Source organism: Cebus imitator, unplaced genomic scaffold, assembly GCF_001604975.1.
Source record: "Cebus imitator isolate Cc_AM_T3 unplaced genomic scaffold, Cebus_imitator-1.0 Scaffold575, whole genome shotgun sequence".
Taxonomy (NCBI): Eukaryota; Metazoa; Chordata; class Mammalia; order Primates; family Cebidae; genus Cebus; species Cebus imitator.
Window position 1 is genome coordinate 470,975 of NW_016107890.1, and position 24,255 is coordinate 495,229.

General features: G+C 38.7%; 1 protein-coding gene and 1 pseudogene across 1 annotated transcript in view; both read left to right on the forward strand.

Annotated features, from left to right (window-relative positions):
- Positions 1 to 4: 4 nt before the first annotated feature.
- Positions 5 to 24,255, forward strand: part of EIF4E (eukaryotic translation initiation factor 4E) — a 41,524-nt gene continuing 17,273 nt past the window's right edge. The window contains exons 1-2 of the mRNA XM_017516193.2: positions 5 to 211; positions 20,146 to 20,252. Of these exons, the coding sequence (XP_017371682.1) occupies positions 194 to 211; positions 20,146 to 20,252 (125 nt within the window). The 5' untranslated portion in view covers positions 5 to 193. The remainder of the gene's footprint in view (positions 212 to 20,145; positions 20,253 to 24,255) is intronic.
- On the forward strand, positions 11,933 to 16,653 carry LOC108294346 (annotated as a pseudogene).

Genomic DNA, 24,255 nt, shown 5'->3' on the forward strand with positions numbered 1-24,255 from the left:
AAAGGGCGGGGGAGAGACTCCACTTCCCAGAAGCCTCTCGTTACCCACGCAGCCGCAGTCTTGCGCAGGCGCCGCCAGGGCCAAACGGACAAGTCCGTCACGTGGCCAGTAGCCGGCCAATCCGGTTTGAATCTCATTTTTTTCCTCTCTCACCCCCCCTTCTGGAGCGGTTGTGCGATCAGATCGATCTAAGATGGCGACTGTCGAACCGGTGAGTATTGCCTTTAGCCCCCACCCCCACGGGTCCCCGCGCTCCGTCTCTCTTCCGACTGGGGGAGTCCACGGGACTGCGTTCCCGGCGCGCACCCTACCCCTTGCCGCCCCCTCCCCCTCATGTTGGACCTGAACTCCCACGGACAAGTGGGGAGGTCCTGGAGGCTGGCCGAGGCGGCGTGTAGCGCACACTTTCTGGTGGGGGCCCGAGAGCTGGGGGAGCGGTGTGGGGGAGGGGCGGCGTGGCGCCTCCCGTGGAGCCGCGAGGTATCTACAGGGTGGAGGGTAGCCGGGGCTCTGTGTTAGGTGTGTGGGGATGGTGTCTTCGTGATCGCGGGGCGCGGGGCCGGCTCCCAGCGAGCACTGGGATCCGCAGGCAGGGTGGGCGGCGAGCCGGCCAGGAGTGAGTTGGAGGAGGGAGCTCCGGGGCAGCCTTTACCTTCTTCCAGAGCTGCAGCCCCGGGGCTCGGATGTGGGGCGCGCGCACGTCTTCCTTAGGCGGGTGGAGTGGGGAGCCGGTGGGCGAGTGTTGCCGGAGGGTGGGTTAGGCGGGAGTGGTGTCGTTGCACGCGCACAGGAGGTTCGACCTCGCCTCGGGGAGTTGAGAGGGGCGAACGCGTGTTAATCCAGCGTGCTGGAGAGTTGGAGGGGTTTGCGCCAGGGGAGGCGAGAAAGGTTTGGGGTGGGGAGGAGGACTCCTGTCTCACGGTCAAGCTCTCCAAGTAGAATTAGGGATGGTGGTGGTGAGAAGGGGTATCACATTGTCCTCGCCCCTCCATGCTTGGGACTGGGCTGTCATGGAGGAGGGAAGGGGGTGGAGCGAGGCCTACTGATCGCTTTAGCCGGTCGGCTAGCCGGCCGGACCTGCTGCGTTTCACACGCGCCGGTCTTCCATTCATTCATCCTTTCCGCGCAGTGCGCACGCCTCAGAGAATGCGAATGGGTCTAGAGCCCTCTGTTCTTCGAGTCTTTATCGCCTGGAAGATTTCTGAGACGCAGTTTATTGGAAATAGAAACTTTTAAATTTACTTTTCCATTTGATTTTTTTTTTCTCTTTATCCATGCTATAGGCTTTCCTTTGAATTTAGGCACCTTCAGTTTTAAACTTAACTGAAGGAAGTTGGTTCCAGAGTAGAAGGTTTGTAGTTACTCTTAAAACAGAGTATTTTTTTCTTATTTTGGTTTGCCAGTACTGGCTCACTGAAACTTCTGGGCCCCTGTTGCCTTTTTAGAAATGACGCAGCTAAGTGACAGTGTCTTGGGTGCATAATGGAGTTTATTAGCAATCAGAAAACCTTTCACACTCTGGAACCAGCTAGAACTTGGTTGCCAGATGCTTTTGTGTGCCTTTCACACTCTGGAACCAGCTAGAACTTGGTTGCCAGATACTTTTGTGTGTCTTTTAATGGTAGCCTGTGGTTTTGCTAATGGTTTACCAGTTTGCTTTGACTTTTAAAGACTTATAAAACGATTTCAAAAACTCTTATAGACTACACAGAGGCTTATTTTTCATTGTGTTGGTGTAAATTCTTATCTTGTCAGAATTTAAGGCAGCTTTTCTGCTTGCTTACTTTTTTTATTATTGGCACCAGTTTTCTTTTATGTTCCTGGGAATTAGATTGACTGAAAAACTCTTTAAGTTGTTGATATAGTTAAGTGACTAGGACATTAATGCTACATAACACTAATGAAGGATAAGTATGTAAAACGTAAATGTTAAACCCTTTTGACAGGTTCTGATGTCCACTTTTGACTAGATCTCTTCCTACCCCACTATACTGGTGTCAGTACAAAGCATTACATGTGGTAATAGGGGCAAGGCTACAAGTCTGTAAACTACAAAACAGTAATAAATTCTGTTAAGTTTCTGTCACATTGAAGTCCCTTGGATTTTGCAGAGTTTATGCAGTTTTGTTTCAGCAGCACAGAACAGAACTACAAAGTGATCAAGGACTATTTTGAGCTAGTAAATATTAAAAGCTCCTGATATATCCAAGGTCTTGTACCAAGTGTTCTTTAGGATACAAAGTGATATAAGATGTGACTCTATACCTTGTTGAATGTAAATTCTTAAGGAGCTTAATTCCTAGGGATGTGGTCAGTGATACATTATTTGTTCTGGTGCAGACTGGGAGATTTGGATGGTACGTTTAAATTTGGGGACTAGGATAGGGGAACCTAAAAACAAAGTGCGTGAAGGTGGAAACTAAAGTATTTTGATAATGTATATAAAATAGTATCAAAATGTTTATTTTCAGTGGGAAATGAAAATTTTTAGTACTTTTAATGTACCCTTGTCCACAGGCTAGTTATGTAGAATTATTTTTGGCAGTTTTAAATAGTTGGATTTTGTGTGTAGCGGGGGTGCAGGATCTTTCTCTGTTACTGGGGCTGGAGTGCAGTGGTGTGATCCTGGGCTCAAGAGATGCTCGCATCTCAGCCTCTTGTGTAGCAAGAACTACAGGCGCTGGCCACCATGCCCAGGCCACCACGCCTGGATAATTTTTAAATTTTTTGTGGAGATGGAATCTGGTGATGGTTACCCAGGCTGGTCTCAAGCTCCTGAACTAAAGTGATTCTCCCACCTTGGCGTCTCAAAGTGTTGGAATTACAGGTGTGAACCACCAAGCCTGGCCTGGATTTATTTTTGAAGCAACTGGTAAGAATTGGATTGTACTTGAGGTACCCCCGCTGAAGCCTGCTAAAGTCATGCTTTTTGTTACTTCAGCAAGCATGTGAGCTTCCATAATGCTTTTCTGCTGTGCGTAATCATAAACACTTAAAAAGAGCCATGGGTTTTTCCTGCCTATCCCATTATTCATAGGTATCGGATGATTTTTTTTCCATGGACATGACATAAAGTATTTTCAGCTTGATATTGTTGTGTGTTTTCTTTGTATGAGTTCAGTTACGGAAGATGTGGCCCACAGATATTAGATTTGTTGAGAAGCTTGAAAGGGAAAAACATTTTACATCTTAACAGATAATTTGGCAAAAATTTAAACATCAGGACAAACAATATTCTGCTGTTATTCTATTGGCATTTGAATTGTGACTAGGTTAAAATTAGATTTAATACTAGTGTGTGAAAATGGCAAGGCAGTTTCCTTAGGCCATCTTACCTCTAGTGGATCTTGTTTCTTTGTAGCTTTATATTTATTCTACATCCTTCACTATTAGAATTAAAATTTTTTTTGCAGTTCCTTTTGAGGTAAGAGATTAATTTTGGTTTCTTTAGCTTAACTGAAGGTATATAATTTTTAGCTCTTGAATTTTTTAAAAGTATATTAATTTCATAAGTAAATCAACTTGACAGTCAGCTGATCTAATGCTTCCTTTTTTATACTTTGAAAACATGCTTTGTATTACACAGTTTATTAATAAGAGTAAATAAGGCTTAAATACATATTGACAAATATATGTTGTGCTATTTAATTCATGTTAATGAACTATCGAATGCCAAGCAGACTGCAAATGAATGTTTTTTGTTTTTTTTTTCTTGGTGAAAGAACCCACTATATCAGAGTTCTTCGATAATCCACATAAATTTGGTTCTGGTGTTCCTGTTCCAAATTTCTTCAGTTAAAAGAAAAAACATACCAGCCTGGTGTGGTGGTTCATATCTGTAATCTCAGCATTTTGGGAGGCCCACGCAGGCAAATCACTTGAGGTCAGATGTTCGAGACCAGCCTGGCCAATATGCTGAAACCCCATCTCTACTAAAAATACAAAAATTAGCTAGGCGTGGTGGCAGGCGCCTGTAATCCCAGCTACTGGGGAGGCCAAGGCAGGAGAATTGCTTGTACCTGGAGGTGGAGGTTGCAGTGAGCTGAGATCGCGCCACTGTACTCCAGCCTGGGCGACAGAGTGAAATGTCATCCAAAAAAAAAAAAAAAAAAAAAAAAAAAAAAAAAATATATATATATATATATATATATATATATATGTATGTGTATATATATATATATGTATGTATGTATATATATACATACGTACATACACACACACACACACCAAATTTCACACTTCATTTTATAATCTGAGTTAATGTGCATGATTATTAGACTTAGAGAAATTCAATGTAGACATTCAATTTACACACAGAAGTTGCAGAAGGGATAATATGCAAAATGAATTATGTAAGCTTACTCTCATTTGGACAGAAAACTGTAGGAAAAAACCATTTAAGTAAAATATTGTTTAATTTACATAAAGTTAGGAATATGATAGAAGTACCAGTATCCCTGGACATAACAAGGAACCTGTGAAATGTTCTAGCAATGGTAATTTCTACTTTTTCTTCTCTGCTACCATTGGAAATTTCCTTAATCTGTTAGTACCAATGAGTTGCACCATTTTAGTCAGAGACTTTAGTGAGAAGTGGAAATAAGCATGGGTTATAGTCTTGTTTTAAAATCTGAGTTATCTTGAAGACTGAAATTTCTTAGTTCACCTGGAAGCTAGAATAAAATATCTTACCGTGATTTCAATTTTTAAATGCCATATTCAAAGATAACAGTTTTAAACTATAAGGAACCAGGTAAAGCTGACATTCTATGGCTGTTTTATACTCATATATCCATGTATTTACATATCATTTTCCCTCTTTTCTAGGAATTTCACATCGCTGCTTTTTAATTATCAGCCCTTAACCATTAGCAAGAAAGGCAAAGCCTGTGACTCACAATCCTCAGTTGCTCTCCTATCCCTACCATAAAAATCACTAGTGTTCCTTCATAAGTCCTTAATCATGGCTGCAGGAAAAGAAAGGGGCTGGACTTGGTGGCTCATACATGTAATCCGAGGCTTTGGGAGACGAAGGAGGATCACTTGAGCCCAGGAGTTTGAGACCAGCCTGGGCAACATGGTGAGACCCCAAAAAAGTTAGCTGGATATGGTGGTGTGCACCTGTGTTGCAGCCACCGGCGTGGCTGAGATGGAAGGATCCGTTGAGCCTGGGAGATCAAAACTGCAGTGAGCTGTGATCACATCACTACACTCCAGCCTGGATGACAGAAAGAGACCCTATCTAACTAGAAAAAGAAAAAAGGATTTTTATTTATTTATTTATTTTTGAGACAGAGTTTTGCTCTGTCGCTAGGTGCCAGGCTGGAGGGCAGTGGCGCAGTCTTGGCTTGCTGCAGTGCCTGCCTCCTGGGTTCAAGCAGTTCTCCTGCCTCAGCCTCCCCAGTAGCTGGGACTACAGGTGCGCACCACCAAGGCCAGCTAATTTTTGTATTTTTTTTTTTTTTTTTTGAGACGGAGTTTCACTCATGTTACCCAGGCTGGAGTGCAATGGCGCGATCTCGGCTCACCGCAACCTCCGCCTCCCGGGTTCAGGCAATTCTCCTGCCTCAGCCTCCTGAGTCGCTGGGATTACAGGCATGTGCCACCATGCCCAGCTAATTTTTTGTATTTTTAGTAGAGACGGGGTTTCACCATGTTGACCAGGATGGTCTGGATCTCTTGACCTCGTGATCCACCCGCCTCGGCCTCCCAAAGTGCTGGGATTACAGGCTTGAGCCACCGCGCCCAGCTAATTTTTGTATTTTTTAGTAGAGATGGGGTTTCACCATGTTGACCAGGATGGTCTGGATCTCTTGACCTCGTGATCCGCCCACCTCGGCCTCCCAAAGTGCTGGAATTACAGGTGTGAGCCAGTGCACCTGGCCAGATTTTTATTTATTTTTATTTTATTTTTATTTATTTATTATTTTTGAGATGGAGTCTCACTCTTTCGCCCAGGCGCTATCTCGGCTCACTGCAGTCTCCACCCTCTGGATTCAAACTATTCTGCCTCAGCCTCCCGAGTAGCTGGGACTACAGGTGCATGCTACCATGCCCAGCTAATTTTTATATTTTTAGTAGATATGGGGTTTCACCATGTTGGCTAGGGTGGTCTTGATCTCGTGATCTGCCCTTCTTTGGCCTCCCAAAGTGTTGGGATTACTGGCGTGAGCCACTGCACCTGCCTTTTTGCTAGTTTTTTAAATGTATATGTAAATAGGCAGTACTTTACACTGTTCAAAACTTAAGTTTTATGCAAAAGAGTACACAGTCTCCTCAGACTAATGTGTATTCAGGCAGATGACCTAGGGGCAACCAGCACTGTCATTTGTTTAACTTAGAGATTTGTGCATATGCAAGCAAATTATATATTTATAAAAAGAAAATGGTAGCTAGCTATGTGCAGTTTTCTGGCACATTGTGTTTTTCTCTTAATGTGTCTTGTAGAGCATTACATATCGGCATATAAAGCTTTCACTTCTTGTTTTTTTGATGGTAAATGTTACACTATATGGTTTTAACATAATTATTTCTATGTTAGTCAATATTTAGGTCATTTCCAACCATTTGGTATTTGAAACAGTAATGGGATTGGGTTAAGTACCAGTATTCCTGGACTTAACAAGAAACTTTTGAATAAACTTTTCTCTGTCATTCCATGTACGAGATAATATATTGTAAAATAGATGTTTTGACAACAAATTGAAAAATTTTAAACTCTGTTGGTCAAATAAAACACTTTTGCAACTATAATTGGCTTTCAGGCTATAATTTTTTTTTTTAGTGCTCCTCCCTTTTTCAAAATAACAAAATGTTTTGTGTAAAGTATAAAATGTGTACGTAAGTTTTTTTAATCTTTTTTTTTTTTTTAATTTTCCTTTTCTTTGCTAGAAGTTTTTTTTAATCTTAAATTTTTTTTTTTTTTTTTAAATTTTGAGACAGAGTCTCACTGTTGCCCAGACTGGAGTGCAGTGGTGTGATCTCTACTCACTGCAACCTCCGACTCCTAGGTTCACGTGATCCTTGTGCCTCAATTCCCCAAGTAGCTACGACTACAGGTATGTGCCTCAGCCTCCCGAGTAGCTGGGACTACAGGCGCATGCTACCATGCCCAGCTAATTTTTGTATTTTTAGTAAAGATGGAGTTTCACCACGTTGGTCAGGGTGGTCTCAAACTCCTGGGCGCAAGCAGTCCTCCCGCCTTGGGCTTCTAGAGTGCTGTGATTACAGGTGTGAGCCATCACACCTGGCCAGGTTTTAGAGTAGTAAACTGAAGAGCCATGTACCATGACCTGGGACATCATAGCAGCATTTCAGCTTTTTTAGTATTCCATGATTGCATTCTCGTATGTTTGGCCCCTTCTCCATCTTCTTTGCTGACTTTTGAATTAATCATTTCCTTTTTGTTTTTTCTACAGTATTCTGTGTATATATCTTTCAGCTATGTTTAATTTTGAAAAAGCTAAAAAGGTAGATGGTGTATAAGGGGAAAGACGGTATTGCCACTGTTGGATGAAGCCTTATAAAAATTGTTTCTCGTTGATAGCTTGGCTTCAGCTTCCTGTAATTTCTACTAGAGCCTTGAGGAAATCAGTGGCCGTGATCATGAACATGTCCTAGGAAACATAGGACTTATAGTTTTGAGGCTGCTTTGTGGACCAGGCAAAGAATCTTCAGTAAGAGAGTGGTCTTTGGGAACATGCTGCTTTGTATCTTGTTTTAAGATTAGATTAAAGCTGAACTCTTTTGATGTTAAATTATCTAATATGGTTAGCAGGGTATAAAGGAGAGAAGAGGAACTTAATGAACACATGGTCAAGCAGAGTTAAGTAGAGATAAAACTTTGGACTGGACACTTGAGCATTTGGGTTTTGCGTATTTGTGTGTTAATAATCCCAGCACTTTGGGAGGCCGAGGCGGGTGGATCACGAGGTCAGGAGTTTGGGAGCAGCCTGGCCAACATGGTGAAACCCCATCTCTACTGAAAATACAAAAATTAGTGGGGTGTGGTGGCAGGTGCCTGTAATCCCAGCTACTTGGGAGGCTGAGGCAGGAGAAGCTTGAACCTGGGAGGCAGAGGTTGCAGTGAGCTGGGACTGGGTCATTGCACTCCAGCCTGGGCAACAAGAGCAAGACTTTGTCTCAAAAAAAAAAAAGAGAGAGAAAAGAAAAGGTAGAATAATAGGCATTTTGATCATAACAGCCTTTAAATCATATGGTTCCAATCACATTCACCTGAATCTCATTGCTCTAGTATGGACTGTTGCCCTGTATATGGTAAATATTTGTCTTCCCTGGATCCCCTTTTACCGTGTTCCTGATCCTTTCATTGACTTTTGTGTTCCACCCCTCCATTTGCTGTGCCCTTTATGTTCCTCTTATTTGGTTTCTTGTCTCACTTTGGTGGGACACTTTCTTGTCTCCAGCAGTTTTTTGAGGAAAAAGTACATAGTAAAAAAATTTTTGCGGACCTTGAATATTAAGCATCATACCTGTACTTTGGCTGAACATAGAATTCTTCAGGATTCTGAAGTCATGTTCCATGGTGGACTTCTGTTGTAGCTGTTGATGAGTCTAAAATTATTCTGATAGCTTTTTAAAAATTGTTTTTTTGTTTTTTTTTTTAAAGATGGGGTTTCACCATGATGGCCAGGCTGGTCTTGAACTCCTGTCCTCAGGTGATCCACCCACCTCAGCCTCCCAAAGTGCTAGGGTTACAGACGTGAGCCACCATGCCCGGCCTAAAAATTGTTTTAGTGTGACCTGTTCCTCTCTTACCCTCACTCCCTAGAAATTTGTAGACTGTTTTTCTTGTTTCTGTTTCACAGTGATATACCTTAGTATAAGTCTATTTTCATCCATTATACTGGCTACTCATTGGGGTTTTTTGATATGGCAACTCATGTCCATCACTTCTCACAGGTTTATTGGTGATTCTCCTCTCTTTTTTTATTCTCTTTGAAACAGTTGCTCAGATAATAGATCTCTTGGACTAGTTATCTGGGAAATTTCATTCATTTTTCAACCTTCACTTGAAATTTCCATTTATTTTGAATTTCCAGGTATTTATTTTCTCCATTCCATCCTTTTTTTTTTTCTTGTCCTCTGAATATTCACTTTTATGGCTTCCTATAATTGTTATATACATACAAAATCTTAACTTATTCCATTGAAGAAATATATAGATGTGTGTTTGCTTATTTGTTTTGGAGACAGAGCCTCACTCTGTTTCTCAGGCGGGAGTGCAGTGGCATCATCTTGGTTCACTGCAACCTCCACCTCCTGGTTTCAAGCGATTCTCCCACCTCAGCCTCCCGAGTAGCTGGGATTACAGGTGCCCAACACTATACCATCTTATTTTTGTGTTTTTAGTAGAGATGGGGTTTCGCCATGTTGGCCAGGCTGGTTTTGAACTCCTGACCTCATGTGATCTGCTTACCTCAGCCTCCCAAAGTGCTGGGATTACAGGCATGAGCAGAAGCAAAGTTTTGAAGAGGAAGAGCAAAGGTGAATGGGGAGCTTACGCTACCATGAGGGAAACCATTAAAGGTAACAGCTGGGCACAGTGGCTCACATCTATAATCCCAGCACTTTGGGAGGCTGAGGCGGGTAGATCACCTGAAGTCAGGAGTTCGATACCAGCCTGGCCAACATGGCGAAACCCCATCTCTACTAAAAATACAAAAAATAGGTGAGTGTGGTGGCGGGTACCTGTAATCTCAGCTACTTGTGAGGCTGAGGCAGGAGAATTGTTTGAACCCACGAGGCAGAGGTTGCAGTGAGCCAAGATAGCGCCATTGCACTCCAGCCTGGGAGACAGAGCAAGACTCTGTCTCAAAAAAAAAAGAAAAGTAATTTACAAAAATATATTGGCACAGAAGGGGATGTGCAGATTATTGGAATACACTGAACAGTCCTGGAATAGTTTCAGATGTATATTTGGGCTTTAATATAATTGTGTTATATTACATTTGGAACAGTTAGTAGATAGTGTGAAAACTGTAATCTCAACAACCAGGTGTTCTCAGGATATTTGGGTTCACTTGTTTGTGAACTTTTTAAAAAAATTTTTTACCATATCCCTCTTCGTACCCACCCCGCACCCCACCCTGCCTTTAAATACTTAATTTTCTGCTGGGTGCAGTAGCTTATGCCTGAAATCCCAGCTGAGGCGGGTGCATTGCTCAGGCCCAGGAGCTCAAGACCAGTCTAGGCAACATGGTGAAACACTGTCTTTACTAAAATTATTAATACAAAAAACTAGCTGGGTGTGGTGGCATGCATCTGTAGTCCCAGCTGCTCAGGAGGCTGAGGCAGGAGGATTGATTGAGCCCTGGAGGTCCAGACTGCAGTGAGCTGTGATTGTGTCCCCATGATCCAGCCTGGGCATCAGAGTGAGACCCTGTCTCAAAAACTAACTAACTACTTAATTTTCTTAGAGCAGTTTTAGGTTCAGAGAAAAATTAAGCAGAAAATACAGAGTTCCCATAATTTACTCTTCGCCCCGGTGCAGGCACAGCTTTCCCACTATCAGCATCCTGCAGCGGAATGGCACATTTGTTAGAATTGATGAACCTAAATTGACATTATTGTCACCCAAGTTTATACTTGACGTTAGGGTTCACTCTTGATGTTGTATGTTCTGTGGGTTTTGTCAAATGTATAATGACATGTATCTACCGTTATAATATCATACAGAATGATTTTACTGCCCTAAAAATAAATCCCCTCTGTTCTGCTTGTTTATATTCTCTCCATCAACCACTGATCTTTTTGTCTTTTCTAGAATGTCACAGAGTTGGGATCATACAGTATGTAGCCATTTCATTTTAGCTTTTTTCACTTAGTTATGTGCATTTAAGTTCCTTCTGTGTCTCTTTATGGCTTGATAACTCATTTTATTTTAGCTCTCAGTAATGTTTCATTGTCTGGATGCACTACAGTTTATTTAGGACTTCTTAAAATAGGTCAAAAGCAAAAAAACGGTGCAAATTTTTTATATGGTTCTATAATCTGCTTTTCTTCACATTTATATTAGTGGGGGTTTTTTTTTGGTTTGTTTGTTTGTTTTTTGAGGTGGAGTTTCACTCTTGCTGCCTAGGCTGGAGTGCAATGGCACCATCTTGGCTCACTGCAACCTCTGCCTCCCAGGTTCAAGTGATTCTTCTGCTTCAGCCTCCCAAGTACCTGGAATTATGGGCACCGGCCACCACGCCCGGCTAACTTTTCGTATTTTTAGTAGAGACAGGGTTTCCCCATATTGGCCAGGCTGATCTTGAACTCCTGACCTCAGGTGATTTGCTCACCTCTGCCTCCCAAAGTGCTGGGATTACAGGCATGAGCCACTCTGCCTGGCTCACATTTATATTAGTTTTAAAGTAATTTTTACAAACATGTTTAGTGCTTGCATCATAAATGCCGTGGTTTATCTGTTACCGTTTGGTTATATCTATTGATGGATATATTGTTTCTCAGAAGTCTAATTACTGGGTTAAATAATGTAGGTCTTTTTATTTTAATTTTATAATTTTTCTGTTTTTTCATTTAGCTTTAACTTGAAACTCAGTAGATACTTTTACGTTTGGAAGCTTGATAGTTCATTAACTTAAACTAGGTAAATAGAAGGTTACATACTCTAGTTTTGGGGACATATGAAACTGACTGTACCTGGTTTTGTACATTTTTTTTAAGAAATGTATTTCTTCAAAATATTTTCTTTTGAAAGGTGATTTTAAAACCTTGGTATCTAAAAGAGACAGGTAGGGTGGCTCACTCACTTTAGGAAGCCAATGTGGGTGAGTCACTTGAGGTCTGGAGTTCAAGACCAACCTGGCCAATGTGGTGAAACCCCCATCTACTAAAAATACAAAAAAATTAGCCAGGCATTGCAGTTCCAGCTACTCGGGAGGCTGAGGCAGGAGAATCACTTGAACCCGAGAGGCAGAGGTTGCGGTGAGCTGAAATTGTGCCACTGCATCCCAACCTGTGTGACAGAGTGAGAATCTGTCTCAAAAAGAATGCATCCAAGTTTTAAAATTGTTTATTTGAAGATCAGAAATGCAAGTGTGGACTCTTGGGATTTTTTTTTAATTAATAAAATATGTTTAAGTATGGCTTGCTGAGTATTCAGAAATATAAATCTTTAGCTATAGCCCTACAAACTTAATCAGCTCTATTCACTCATGAGTTTAGTGCTACTTATTAATTTTGATTAAATAATTAGATTATTTAAATAGAGCAAACAGCTGCTGAATTTTTATAGTATTTTTGGACACTGCACAATTTGTACACATCATCACAACTCTTTCCTTTAGTCACCCAGCTAATAGTGATTTTTTATTATTGATTAGATGCCATTTTATATTAATTGAAAAGCACTTTAAGAAGTACTGTCTTTTGAATCATAATTGATATATGATGTCTCAGGTTCTTTTACGTGAAAAAATTTTCCATGTGAGCAATGTTTTAATGTTGAAAGATATTTATTTTGCTAAATCTCCGTGTGTTACTTTTCTGCCTCAACTTTCTAGGTTAAGGGAGGTGTACCAAAGTCATAGTGTTGATCCTTTATTACAGATAAGGAAGAAGACCTGCAAAATCCACAGCCACACTTCCATGGGTGATGCCATATTAGCTGGTATTTTTTTTTTTTTTTTTTTTACTATAAATATATATTCGAAAACTAAAAACCAAAACAGTTTAATTATCTGAGGCAATTTTTCAGTGTTTTCACCAAATTTTTTGTTCCTTACAAGACAAGTGGTGAGACTATATTTGTTCTTGTGTACTAGTTAATTAATTACACTACTTTATGTATGGGAGGGTGCTGTGAGGAAATACATGGTTTGTTGAAAAGAACTGAGGACTGGCAGCCTCCTCGCCTCCTTCATGGTTACCCTGGCTCTCTGTCCGTCCCTTCTCATGGTGCCTGTGGGACCATGGCTGATCCTGGCCTGAGACAAATTAAGACTCTTGTGGTGAAGCAACTGGTCAAAGAAAAAGTGCTGTGGCTAGGCGCGGTGGCTCACACCTCTAATCCTAGCACTTTGGGAGGCTGATGTGGGCAGATCACGAGCTCAGTAGTTCAAGATCAGCCTGGTCAGCATGGTGAAACCCTGTCTCTACTAAAAATAACAAAAATTAGTTTGGCATGGTGGGGTGCGCCTGTAGTCCCAGCTACTCTAGAGGCTCAGGCAGGAGAATTACTTGAACCCAGGAGACGGAGGTTGCAGTAAGCCAAGATGACGCCACTGCATTCTAGCCTGACAGCAGAGCGAGACTCTTGTCTAAAAGAAAAGAAAAAGAAAAACTGATGTATGAAAAAGAAGGAAAACAACAAGATGGAAAGAAAAAATGAGAGCTGAAGATGATGAAAATGATGCCATTAAAAAACAGGCAGAAATCCTGCTAGAATCCCAGATGATAAGCTTGATTGCCAGCACAGGTTGGAAGCTGCATATACCATTCTTTGGCAGATGTTAGAAAGTGAAAAAGACTTGGAAGAAGCTGAGGAATATAAAGAATACTTAGTACTGGATTCAGTGAAGTTAGAAGCCTGAAACTTTTCTGTACAGGATGTTTTTTGCATTAAATCCTGGGGTCCAGTTTACATTATTTTTGACCATTGCTGTGTCTTCAGGTGGGATAATGTGATTCTTTTTATGTGGTTGTATACATTTCTGTGCCTGATTTAATATGTCAAATAAATGACAAAACCGGTAACTGAGTGGATACTAGAAGGAACAGAAAAGTGTGAAGTTTGTTTACATATTTGTATTTGAGAACATTACATATTAATGTTCTCATTAAAGTTACTTGTACACATAAAAGAGGTTTTTACTTACACTTAACCTGTGTGTGTGTGTGAGATATTTGACCAAGAGGTATTTAGTGTCCTGTTTTGCATAATAATATAAACTCAATATATAGTTGCTTTTTTTTTCTGGTAGTGGAATTTTTCTGTGTGTCTGGGAGGAAAGGTGAGGTGTACCATTCATGCGTTTTTTACTAGTTTATTGGCAGTGACATGGCATTGGCAGGATGAGCAAAAGTATTGAGCCTGAAGCTGTAGTGCAGAGCACAATGTATATTATAGGGTTATGTTGCCTAGAAAGAATCTTTGTAACCATATAATTTATTCAGTCCTGGACACCTTTGAGAGTGAATGCGAGTTCTAGTAACAATTATACTGATACAACAAACAGGTAGAATTAGGACATGTGGTATTTGTAGCTGTAAACCCTGGTAGTCCTGGATTTAAATATGTTTATTTTTCTAGGGCTTGGTTTTATCTGAAGAGTGGAGACAATAATAGTTGTTATACAGGGATTGTGAAGATTGACTATATTGAGATGATTTATGATATATTGAGATAATACGTATGAAAATATGTAGCACATGGCCTGGTAGTCACTGCTTGGTAAATGCTACCTATCAAGTAAAAACTCATAGTTTGGATGAGGTGTGAGCTTGTCAAAATCAGAAAGCACCCCCCTTTTCTGTTCTTACTATGCCTATCCTGCCCATTGTTTCATACCTTTATTTAATATAGTGCCTTCAATTTACTGGAATGTTGTGTTAGTACCTTGTAGAAATAATTGCAGCTGTCTTTGCCATATGTAGCATTTACATTTCTAATATGGACACAGATGGTCTTTCCAATTCAGCTACAGAAAGTGAAGCAAGGAAGGGGGAATACAAGGAAGTGCTACTAGATATGGCTTACCAATCATATTGTTATTCATTATTTGGTGCTGTAGCCTTGAGTGTACACGTTTATTTTGTGTCATCAGGAAGGGGGAGAGTGTTGGTATCAGAATTATTTGGGTGTGGTAACAGTCATCTGGGTAGTTATTTCTAAGTTAATCACTAGTTCTTTCTCTTTTCATATCCACGCTTAACTGTGTGTATGATTGGGGGTGGGGTGAAGGTGGGGAAGGTCTGGTGTCTCGTGTAAGGATTTGAGGGTAGATAGGAGAAGTTAATGAGCCAGGACAGTAATTTAGAGAACATAGTCCAGGCAGTTTAGGTTACCACTTACGCTTTAGTATATTACTGGGATATGAATGTTAGTGATTTATCTTCAGTTGTTCTTAAAATATTTTCTTCATCTTAAAATTCAAAGGACTAGCCAAACCTCCTCCAGAGTTTGAAGTCTGGTTCAGTATGCTACATTTACTCAGCTCTTAGTAAACTTTTTCTTTTTTTTAATAAATTTTTTTTTTTTTTTTTTTTAAAGACGGGGTTTCACCATGTTGGTCAGGCTGGTCTTGAACTCCCGACCTCAGGTGATCCGCCCGCCTTAGCCTCCAAAGTGCTTGGATTACAGGCATGAGCCACCACACCCAGCCTAAACTTTTAAATTAAAATCATCTCAAGTACTGATTGCTAATGGTAGCTGACAGTTATTGATCACTTAAGTGCCAAATTCTTGGATTGTTGCTGAAAACCCACACAGCACTTTTACAAGTGAAGAAACTGCTCCTTACAGGGGTTTTAAGGACTTACCCTAAGGATCACTTAAACAATCCCTATTCTCTGAAAATTTTCTCCTATCATACAGACTTACAGGACTCATCAAACAGGGATTAGAGGTGAATCCAGGCTGTGTTGTTGAGCTTTGGCTTTTACCCATTTTGTAGTATTGCCTCCTAGTGCATCAGAGATTGGTAAACCTGGGATTGCTCTTTCTATTATCAGAGAAAAACTGTAGTAGTGAAGTCCCAGCCTGGTATATACAGACTGTCAGTTGCAGCATTATTTGGAAGCACAAAAGATGGTATGTGAATAAATGTGCTGATGTAGAATTTCTTTCTTCCTCTAGCCCCTTTTTTGTGCCTTATTTTGATACTTGATTTCAATGTCCTTAATGCTGTTGCTTGGTAATAAATAGTTCAGCTCAGTGGTACATTGTAGCCATTCATTAATTCACTGAGGCCAAGAGTATGGGGAATGAGGCAAGGATATGATGCCTTCAGTACAGAAAAGGGGAAATACGGTATCTGGGAGTACCTTTAAAGTAAGAAAAGTAGGATTCCTCACTTGAATGTTACTTTAAAATGACTTTATATTGTCATAAATCATTATTGTTCTGGGAGGAATATCTATATCTACATATATCAGAAAGAATGTAGGAAAGAAGAAAGTGATAAATATAATTTTAAAAAATTTCTTTCTAAAATCATATAACAATTCATCATAGTGTCTGGCCATACAGTTTGCTGTGAATGAATGAATGGAAAGCCAGGTAACCATACAGTTAAAATTTTTAGCTACTTTTAAAAAATCAATTCTTATTTTGTATTTCCCATGTACCAGACACTTTAAATGCTTTTATTTTTTAATTCATTTAATCCCTAGTTATCCTTGGAGATAAATGTCACAGTGCCCATTTTAAGATGAGGAAATTGAGGCCATGGAAGTTACTTGCTCTGAATTTTACAACTGTGAATAGCAGAGCTGGGATTCCAACATGGGTAACATGGTTCTAGAGGGTGTGATTTGAATTATTGCATCTCATATTCTGGTGACAAACTGGTTTGTGTTTGTTTTTTAATTTTAATTTAATTTTTTAGAGACAGCGTCTTACTGTGTTGCCCAGGCTGGAGTGCAGTGGTGCTATCATAGCTCACTACAGCCTTTGAACTTCTGGGCTCAAGTGATTTTCCTGTTTTGGCCTCCTGGGCTCAAGAGATCCTCCTGCTTTGGCCTCCGAAGGTGTTGGGATTACAGGGATAAGCCACCATGCGTGGCCTTTTAAAAAAATTTCTAATATAATACTTTTGTAAAATGATAAACATGAAGACATGCATACAAAATGTAAGCCTGAATTTGATTAGTTTCAGCAGATATAAAATTGTCAAATTGCTACACATTTTACTTTGCATGTCTATACTTAACCTCACTGTCAACCATGACCAGTTTGTGGACCAGCAGTAGTAGTCTGTGGATTATCTGTGGACTATACTTTGAGTTACTAGTTCAAACCATTATTAATTCCCAGGGGGACTAATGATTATTATATACTTCAAATAAGGTGTCAGGTGATTTGTCTTAACCTGGAAAAAATTTTTTGGAAATTCCTGCGACTAAATAGATAGTTCTTATGTGTATTTGGGTTGAGAGTTGCTGAGAAATCTTAAATGTTCAAAACCGTGGAAAAGCACATCACGGTTTTGGAATTTAAGCAATGTGGATTTGAACATGGTGAGGAGAATCTAAAATGTAGTCAGATTTATTGAAGACACCACAGAATGATGCTAGACCTGGGAAATATTTGCCTCTATAATATTAGGATTGTCCCATAAGATTAATATTATACCTGTGCTAATTTTGCAGAATGTAGTAAAAAGCTACCTGACATTCTTGGCAGCCAATTGTTACGAGTTTTCTCGCCCTTGCTTGTCTTTTTTTCTTCCCTTTCAACTTTCTTTTGTTGCTATGACAGTTTATTCAGCCCTGGGTTTGCTAAATTTTAATACTGAACATTTTTATTTGAAGTTGATAAACTCAGCAAATCTAAAACCAGGTTTAATACTTTGCTCTTAAATTGATCTTTTGTTCTCTTGCCATTTGGATTTAATCTCTTTGATCCCCCCTAAGGTGAAAGGTACACTTTTAGCCTGACCTCTGAGGCCTTTACCAATCTCACTCCAACCTACCATTCTAGCTCTTCCCTTGCATAAACTTTCTCTTTCAGCCACACTGGTTACTATCTGGATGAACATAGCACCATCCATGGCCTCACTCTTATACCCTGTTCTCACCTAAAGTATGTTACACAGTGCTTTTTCAAGGGAAGATTGTCTATTTTAGTTTAAAAATGTGTTTGATTACTCTGAGTTAGCCATAATCTGCTAAATTAGCCTTTACTTTTTTGTCCAGGTAGTTTATAAACCTAGAAATATTGGTCATTTAATTTTTTTTCCTTTTTTTTTTTAATTTTAAATTCCCCAATAGAACCTGAGGTTGATAATTTAGGATGTAATTTCCAGTGAAATTTTCTCATTGAGGGAACACCAGCCTGAGAGAGCAGAGAGGGAAATATGGTAGGATTTTGAAGTATGTTTATTTTATTTTATTTTATTTTATTTTATTTTATTTTATTTTATTTTATTTTTGAGGTGTAAGTCTTGCTCTTGTTCCCCAGGCTGGAGTGCAATGGCTTGATCTTGGCTCACTGCATGCAACCTTTGCCTCCCGGGTTCAAGCGATTCTTCTGCCTCAGCCTCCCTAGTAGCTGGGATTACAGTTGCCTGCCACCATGCCTGGCTAATGTTTTTATTTTTAGTAGAGATGGGGTTTCAGCAGGTTCGCCAGTCTGGTCTTGATCTCCTAACCTCAAGTCACCCACCCACCTCGGCCTCCCAAAGTACTGGGATTACAGGCATGAGCAAGAGTACTGGACCTCCGAAAGTACTGGGATTACAGGTGTGAGCCACCTCCCAGCCGAATTTTGTTATTAAACTGAATGTAAACTTAAAACTTTTTAAGTGTCTATAGGAAGCAACCTTAAAAATAAGGTTATACATCTTAAAATAGAATTTGTTCCTTGAAATATTTTTTAGTTCCCAAATAGATGATATGAAAAGATGACTGTGGCTATTAAAAATTTTTATGGTGTTATAGATCATTTGTTTCATAATCTATCTATATAAGTGAAGATTAGAGATTTTAAATTAGTATACTTATTGATTTGTACATACACACATTTAAAAATGTGTAGCTTTTTAAAGTTGTTGGAAAAGTACAAAATAATGTGTTCTTAATATGAAGACTATAGTATCAATTACTTAAAGTGAGAATTTTAATTCAAAATAACACTTTTAAAATTCTAGGAACTGAATATGTTTTTCCTGAGTGATTATTTACTTTTAGTTTCTGTATGTCCAAAGATTTGATACCATGTTAGTATTCCATCATTTTCCCAAGAATGAAAAGAATGGAATAATAGAAAAGAGAAAGAACTAAATTAGTTTTAAAATGATGTTTTGGACTCCATGAAACTTGTAATTAATCATATTGTAATTCACTATGTGCTGCTGAGGAAAAAGGTTTAAATAAGTGTTGCAAAAGTATGGTTTATAGTGAGGATTTTGAGTTTATGAGTAAATTTAAGAGAATTTACCTATCTACTCTGAGGTCTTTTGGATAATAAATATTTGACTACATATCTTGTTATGTTAACATATATCTCTAACTTTTGTTTGCTGCTTCAGTAAATCTGATATCCAGACATTTGTTGCATTGCCCCCCTTTTTTTTGTATTAGTCTTCGTCCTAATGCCTTTCTATGGCTGTCTTGTTCTGGTGACAACAATTTATTGTAGTGTGAAAAGCTACATGGAAGAATGTCGTGAACACCTATTTTAAATTACTATTTTCCTTTTCTTCCTGATAGATGACAGTGTTAATTATGCGTAGCCTAAAAGAAGATTTAAGTTCAAACCAATGTCCATCATCTTAGAGTCCCTTGAAAATGTTAAGTTGCTGAACTTTTAGGTTACCATAGGGTAAACAGTATGCCATGAAGGCAAGACCAGCATATCATTGGCTTGATCACTTTACAAAGCTTATTTTGTCATCATAATATAGTTTTGTTTTGTTTGTTTGTTTTTGAAACAGGGTCTTGCTGTGTTGCCCAGGCTGGTATCAAACTTCTGGGCTCAAGCAATCCTCCTATTTCAGTCTCCTGAGTAGCTGGGATTATAGGCATGCGCCACAGTGCCCAGTGATATAGTTATTATACTCTTGAAACTTTAGTTTTAATCGTCTATCCATCCTGATATCCCCTTCAATACCATATACAGTTTCTTAATGAGATGGTATGTTAAGAAAGGTAGCAGATTTTCCTAACTTTGTTGCATAATCTGTGACAGTCTTCCTGCTGTTAAAAAAAAAGTACAAGTGGAAGGATAACCATAGATACTATTATATTTTCCAGTTTGAGAAATCCTTTCCTCTTAATGAAGAGATACAAGAATAGAGAATGTTTCTTTAGAGGTTGGTCTATGGTCTGTTTTATGAAGCAATCTGCTCTAATTACTTCTTAAAAAATATTGTCAGCATGTCAGTTCAGGTTTAATTAGAATATTGCTGTCATAGATGTGTTAAGAAATTTAAAATAATGTTTTATATTTTCTACTAGGAAACCACTCCTACTCCTAATCCCCCAGCTACAGAAGAGGAAAAACCAGAATCTAATCAGGAGGTCGCAAATCCAGAACACTATATTAAACATCCTCTGCAGAACAGGTAAGCTTTCTGACACCTAGGTTTTCTGAGTTAGGCCACAGGTAAGTGGTGAATAGGGCAAGTTTGAAGGGAAAGTTAGATTCTGAGGCTAGTTTTAGATATGCTAAGGTTGAGGGTTCTATTTTTCACTTGGATGATCCATGACTAGCAGACAGTTTTATGTGTGAGTCTTGAGCTCAAAATGAACTAGGTGAGAGATTAGTTTGAAATTCTTCAGTATATTGGTCGTAATAGAAGCCACATTATTAAATAAGTTCCTTTAAGGAGAGGTGAACTTGACTCAGGACAAAGACCTGGGATACCAGCATCATACAGGGGGCTTTTGTTGAAGAAGAATGCCTATGAAGTATGGACATGCAAACTAAGACAGTGGTGGTCACCGGATATGATGGCTCACACCTGTAATCCCAGCACTTTGGGAGGCCAAGGCAGGCGGATCACCTGAGGGTCGAGAGTTTGAGACGAGCTTGGCTAACATGGTGAAATATCTTCTCTACTAAAAATACAAAAATTAGCTGGGCATGGTGCCGGGGGCTTGTATCCCAGCTACTTGGGAGGCTGAGACGAGATAATTGCTTGAACCCAGGAGGTGGAGGTTGCAGTGAGTTGAGATCATGCCACTGCACTCCAACCTGGGCAATAAGAGTAAAACTCTGTCTCAAAAAAAAAGAAGACAGTGGTGGGCATGGAAACCAAGAAGGTGGTTAGTTAGCACTAAGGATAGGGTGGTTAACAGCACCCTAAAAAGGCCGAATAAAGCAAGGTGTCAAAATACCCATTGGATTGAACACTTTAAAAAAAAGTCCCTACTGACTTAGGAAAAAGTTTTTTTTAATAGAGTATAAGTTCCATAGAATAGTTACATAAAACATGGAAAAAGATTAGTTTGATGAGTGAGTAGGAGATACACAGATGTATAGAATAAGAAAAGTTAACTTGAAGTTAGACTGAGAATGAGAAATGAGAGCCAGGGAATGTGGAGTTTGAAGGCTGATTGGTTTATAACTGAGAAAGAGACAAGGAGAGGAAAAAGGGAAAGATTAAAATTAGTTAAGTTTCATAGTTAACAGTGTAGTAGGAAATTGAGTATTAGTTCATTATATGGCTTTTCCCAACTCTTCCCACTCCTTCCCAGTAGGGTTGTTTTTACTTATTTTCTGGGTTATATAATGAGAATTAACTTGAGTTCACTGAATACTGATGGCGGGAAGAAAATGGCAGCTTGGAAGCATTGTACCAATCTAGAGGAAAGTAAATTGGAATTAACTTCTGAGGTTTTTAAAGTATTTCAATTCCTTTCCTTTGCCTTTTTTTCTTTCTATTTACTTTTTGTTAGGGCAGACCATTCACTCTGTACTTAAAAGAGTCCACAAGTCTATTTATTATATAGTTTCTTTTATTAAAAAAATTTTTATGATCTTAATTTTTAAAAAATGTTTCCTTTATGCATCATGGAAGACCTACTGAAATAAATAGTTCAAATATACTATTTGTAGTTTTCTCATAGGAGACCCATTGGTTCAGCATATCCTCCAGTGAGGAACAAATCAGTTTTTTAGACAGTGGAGATTGTCAGCTAGTGGGGACATTAGAAGGCAGTCTGTAAAGGATAAAATCCTCAGGAAAGCAATGTACCACATGTGTTAGGTTGAAGAATTCATTAGTGGCAGTTTTATATAGTTTAACCTAATAGTAGCACCAAAACCCTTACTTTTTTTCCCATCTTTTTAGTGATATAAAACAAACTTTTATATCTTCCAGCTGTCTGTGAGCCCAGTTCTTGATGCCACTTTTATTGGAGAAGTAAACAAGGTGTATATCCCTCACAGCTTGAATGAAATTTAGGAAGGGATTCCTAAGTGTCCTCATCAGTTTAAAAAAAAAAAAAAAAAAGTTTAAATCCTAAAATGAAGTCTCTGGGAACTTCAGTTTCTCTGCAAATTCTACTTTTTATGTAAAATAGCAAATATCCTTTGGAAAAATACCTTGCTTTATGGCTCAAATTTTGGCAGTTTTCTCATTATTTACTTCTTGCATTTTACTTTTCTCCACTATCCAGAGTTAAATTTGGTTTATATTCTTCCAGAAGTATTAAATGAACATATCTATACTTTTTAATATAAATGTCCATACAATTGACTTTTCTGTTTGTATGTGCAGATTTTACCTCATTGTTTTAAACCATTGTCTTGTATTATATTAATATACAGCCATGTATTTTATTAGGCTTACATTAATGGCTGTATAGATTTTTTTGTTTACACACAGTGCTATAATTTATATCCTTATATACTTGTGCACTTGTGTGAATTTCAGATTTCCTATAACAGAGATTACCCTTTAACAACTTTTGCGTAGAAACTGCCACATTATTCTGTTTTATTGGCTTAGACTTCATCGTTTGAGAGTTCCTGGTTTCTATATCCTTGCCAGCTGCTGCAATCAGTCTTTTAAGTTGTTGCCAATCAGATCAGTCCCAGTCTCATTTGGGAAGACAATTTCAGTATTTTCAATTTGCATTTTAAAATTGAAGTTTTAAAATATTTTCATATTATATTGATGAGTTGTGGCCTTTATCTAAGGACAGATTGTTCAGTTCTTCTATTTTTTTCTTTTGGATTAGCTTTTTTCCCCCTACTTTCAAGCTGAGAAGTTATGGATAAACTTTTTAAGTTTATTTCCAAGCATTTTATATTAGAGTCCTGGCTCACCCAAGGAAGGGAAGCTGGAGGAATATTAAGTCAGAAACAAGTTGTCTAAATCATTTTTCTTCTAACATTGTGGAATTATGTGGTGTTTTTGTTTTGTTTTGTTTTGAAGAGATCTTTAGTTTTCATATAGGCAAATACTGCTTTTCCTTGGTAGCTTCTGCGTTTCATATTAGTTTTAGGAAAACTTCACCACACAATTAAACTTTTTTTGTTTAACCTTTTCGTTTTCAGACTTTTTAGTAGTTGCATAGTAGTCACTTGCATGGATGTATATTTTCTTTAAATCAGCAGTTCTCAAGTATTTGGTCTCACAATCTCTTTATACTCTTAAAAATTATTGAGGACTCCACAGAATTTTATGTGAGTTTTTATCTATTGCTGTTTACTATATTTTTACGTAAATAATGTTAAGATGTTATTTTTCACATTTAAAAAATGAATGTATTGGCCAGGTGTGGTGGCTCACGCTTGTAATCCCAGCACTTTGGGTGACTGAGCAGGGAGGATCACGAGGTCAAGAGATCAAGACCATCCTGGCCAACATGGTGAAACCCCATCTACTAAAGTCTCAAAAAAAAAAAAAAAAAAATATATATATATATATATATGTATATAATTTCACCTGAAAAACTTGAGAAATATAAAATTAATATTTGTTTAGAAAATTCATCACATTAACATAAATGACATTTTATGATGAAAATAATTATTTGAAATAAAAAATATATAATGGGAAGAATAGCATTTTTGCTATTATTTTTGCACTGTTTAAGTTCCTGACTTAATAGAAGTCAACTGGATTTTCATAGCTGTTTTTGCATTCAGTCTGTGAAGTTAAGATGTTTCATTGGAAGTATAAGAAGTTGGAAAAGGGAAGATAGTTTTTAAAAATAATTGTTGAGCTTGGTGTGGTGGCTCACATCTGTAATCCCAGCACTTTAGGAGGCTGAGGCAGGCAGATCACCTAAGGGCCAGAGTTTGAGACCAGCCTGGCCAACATGGTGAAACCCTGTCTCTCTCTACTAAAAATACAAAAGTTAGCTGCGTGTGCTAGCACACGCCTGTAATCCCAGCTGCTTGGGAGGCTGAGGCAGGAGAATTGCTTTAACCTGAGAGTTGTAGGTTGCAGTGAGCCAAGACCGTGCCATTGCACTCCAGCCTGGGCAACAGAGTGTGAGACTCCATTAAAAAAAAAAAAAAATTGTTGATACTCTTTTTTGATATTTTTTGATACTACTAGGTTTCTTTCCCGCAATGCCCCCCCAACCCTGGGTTTTTTTTTTTTTTTTTTT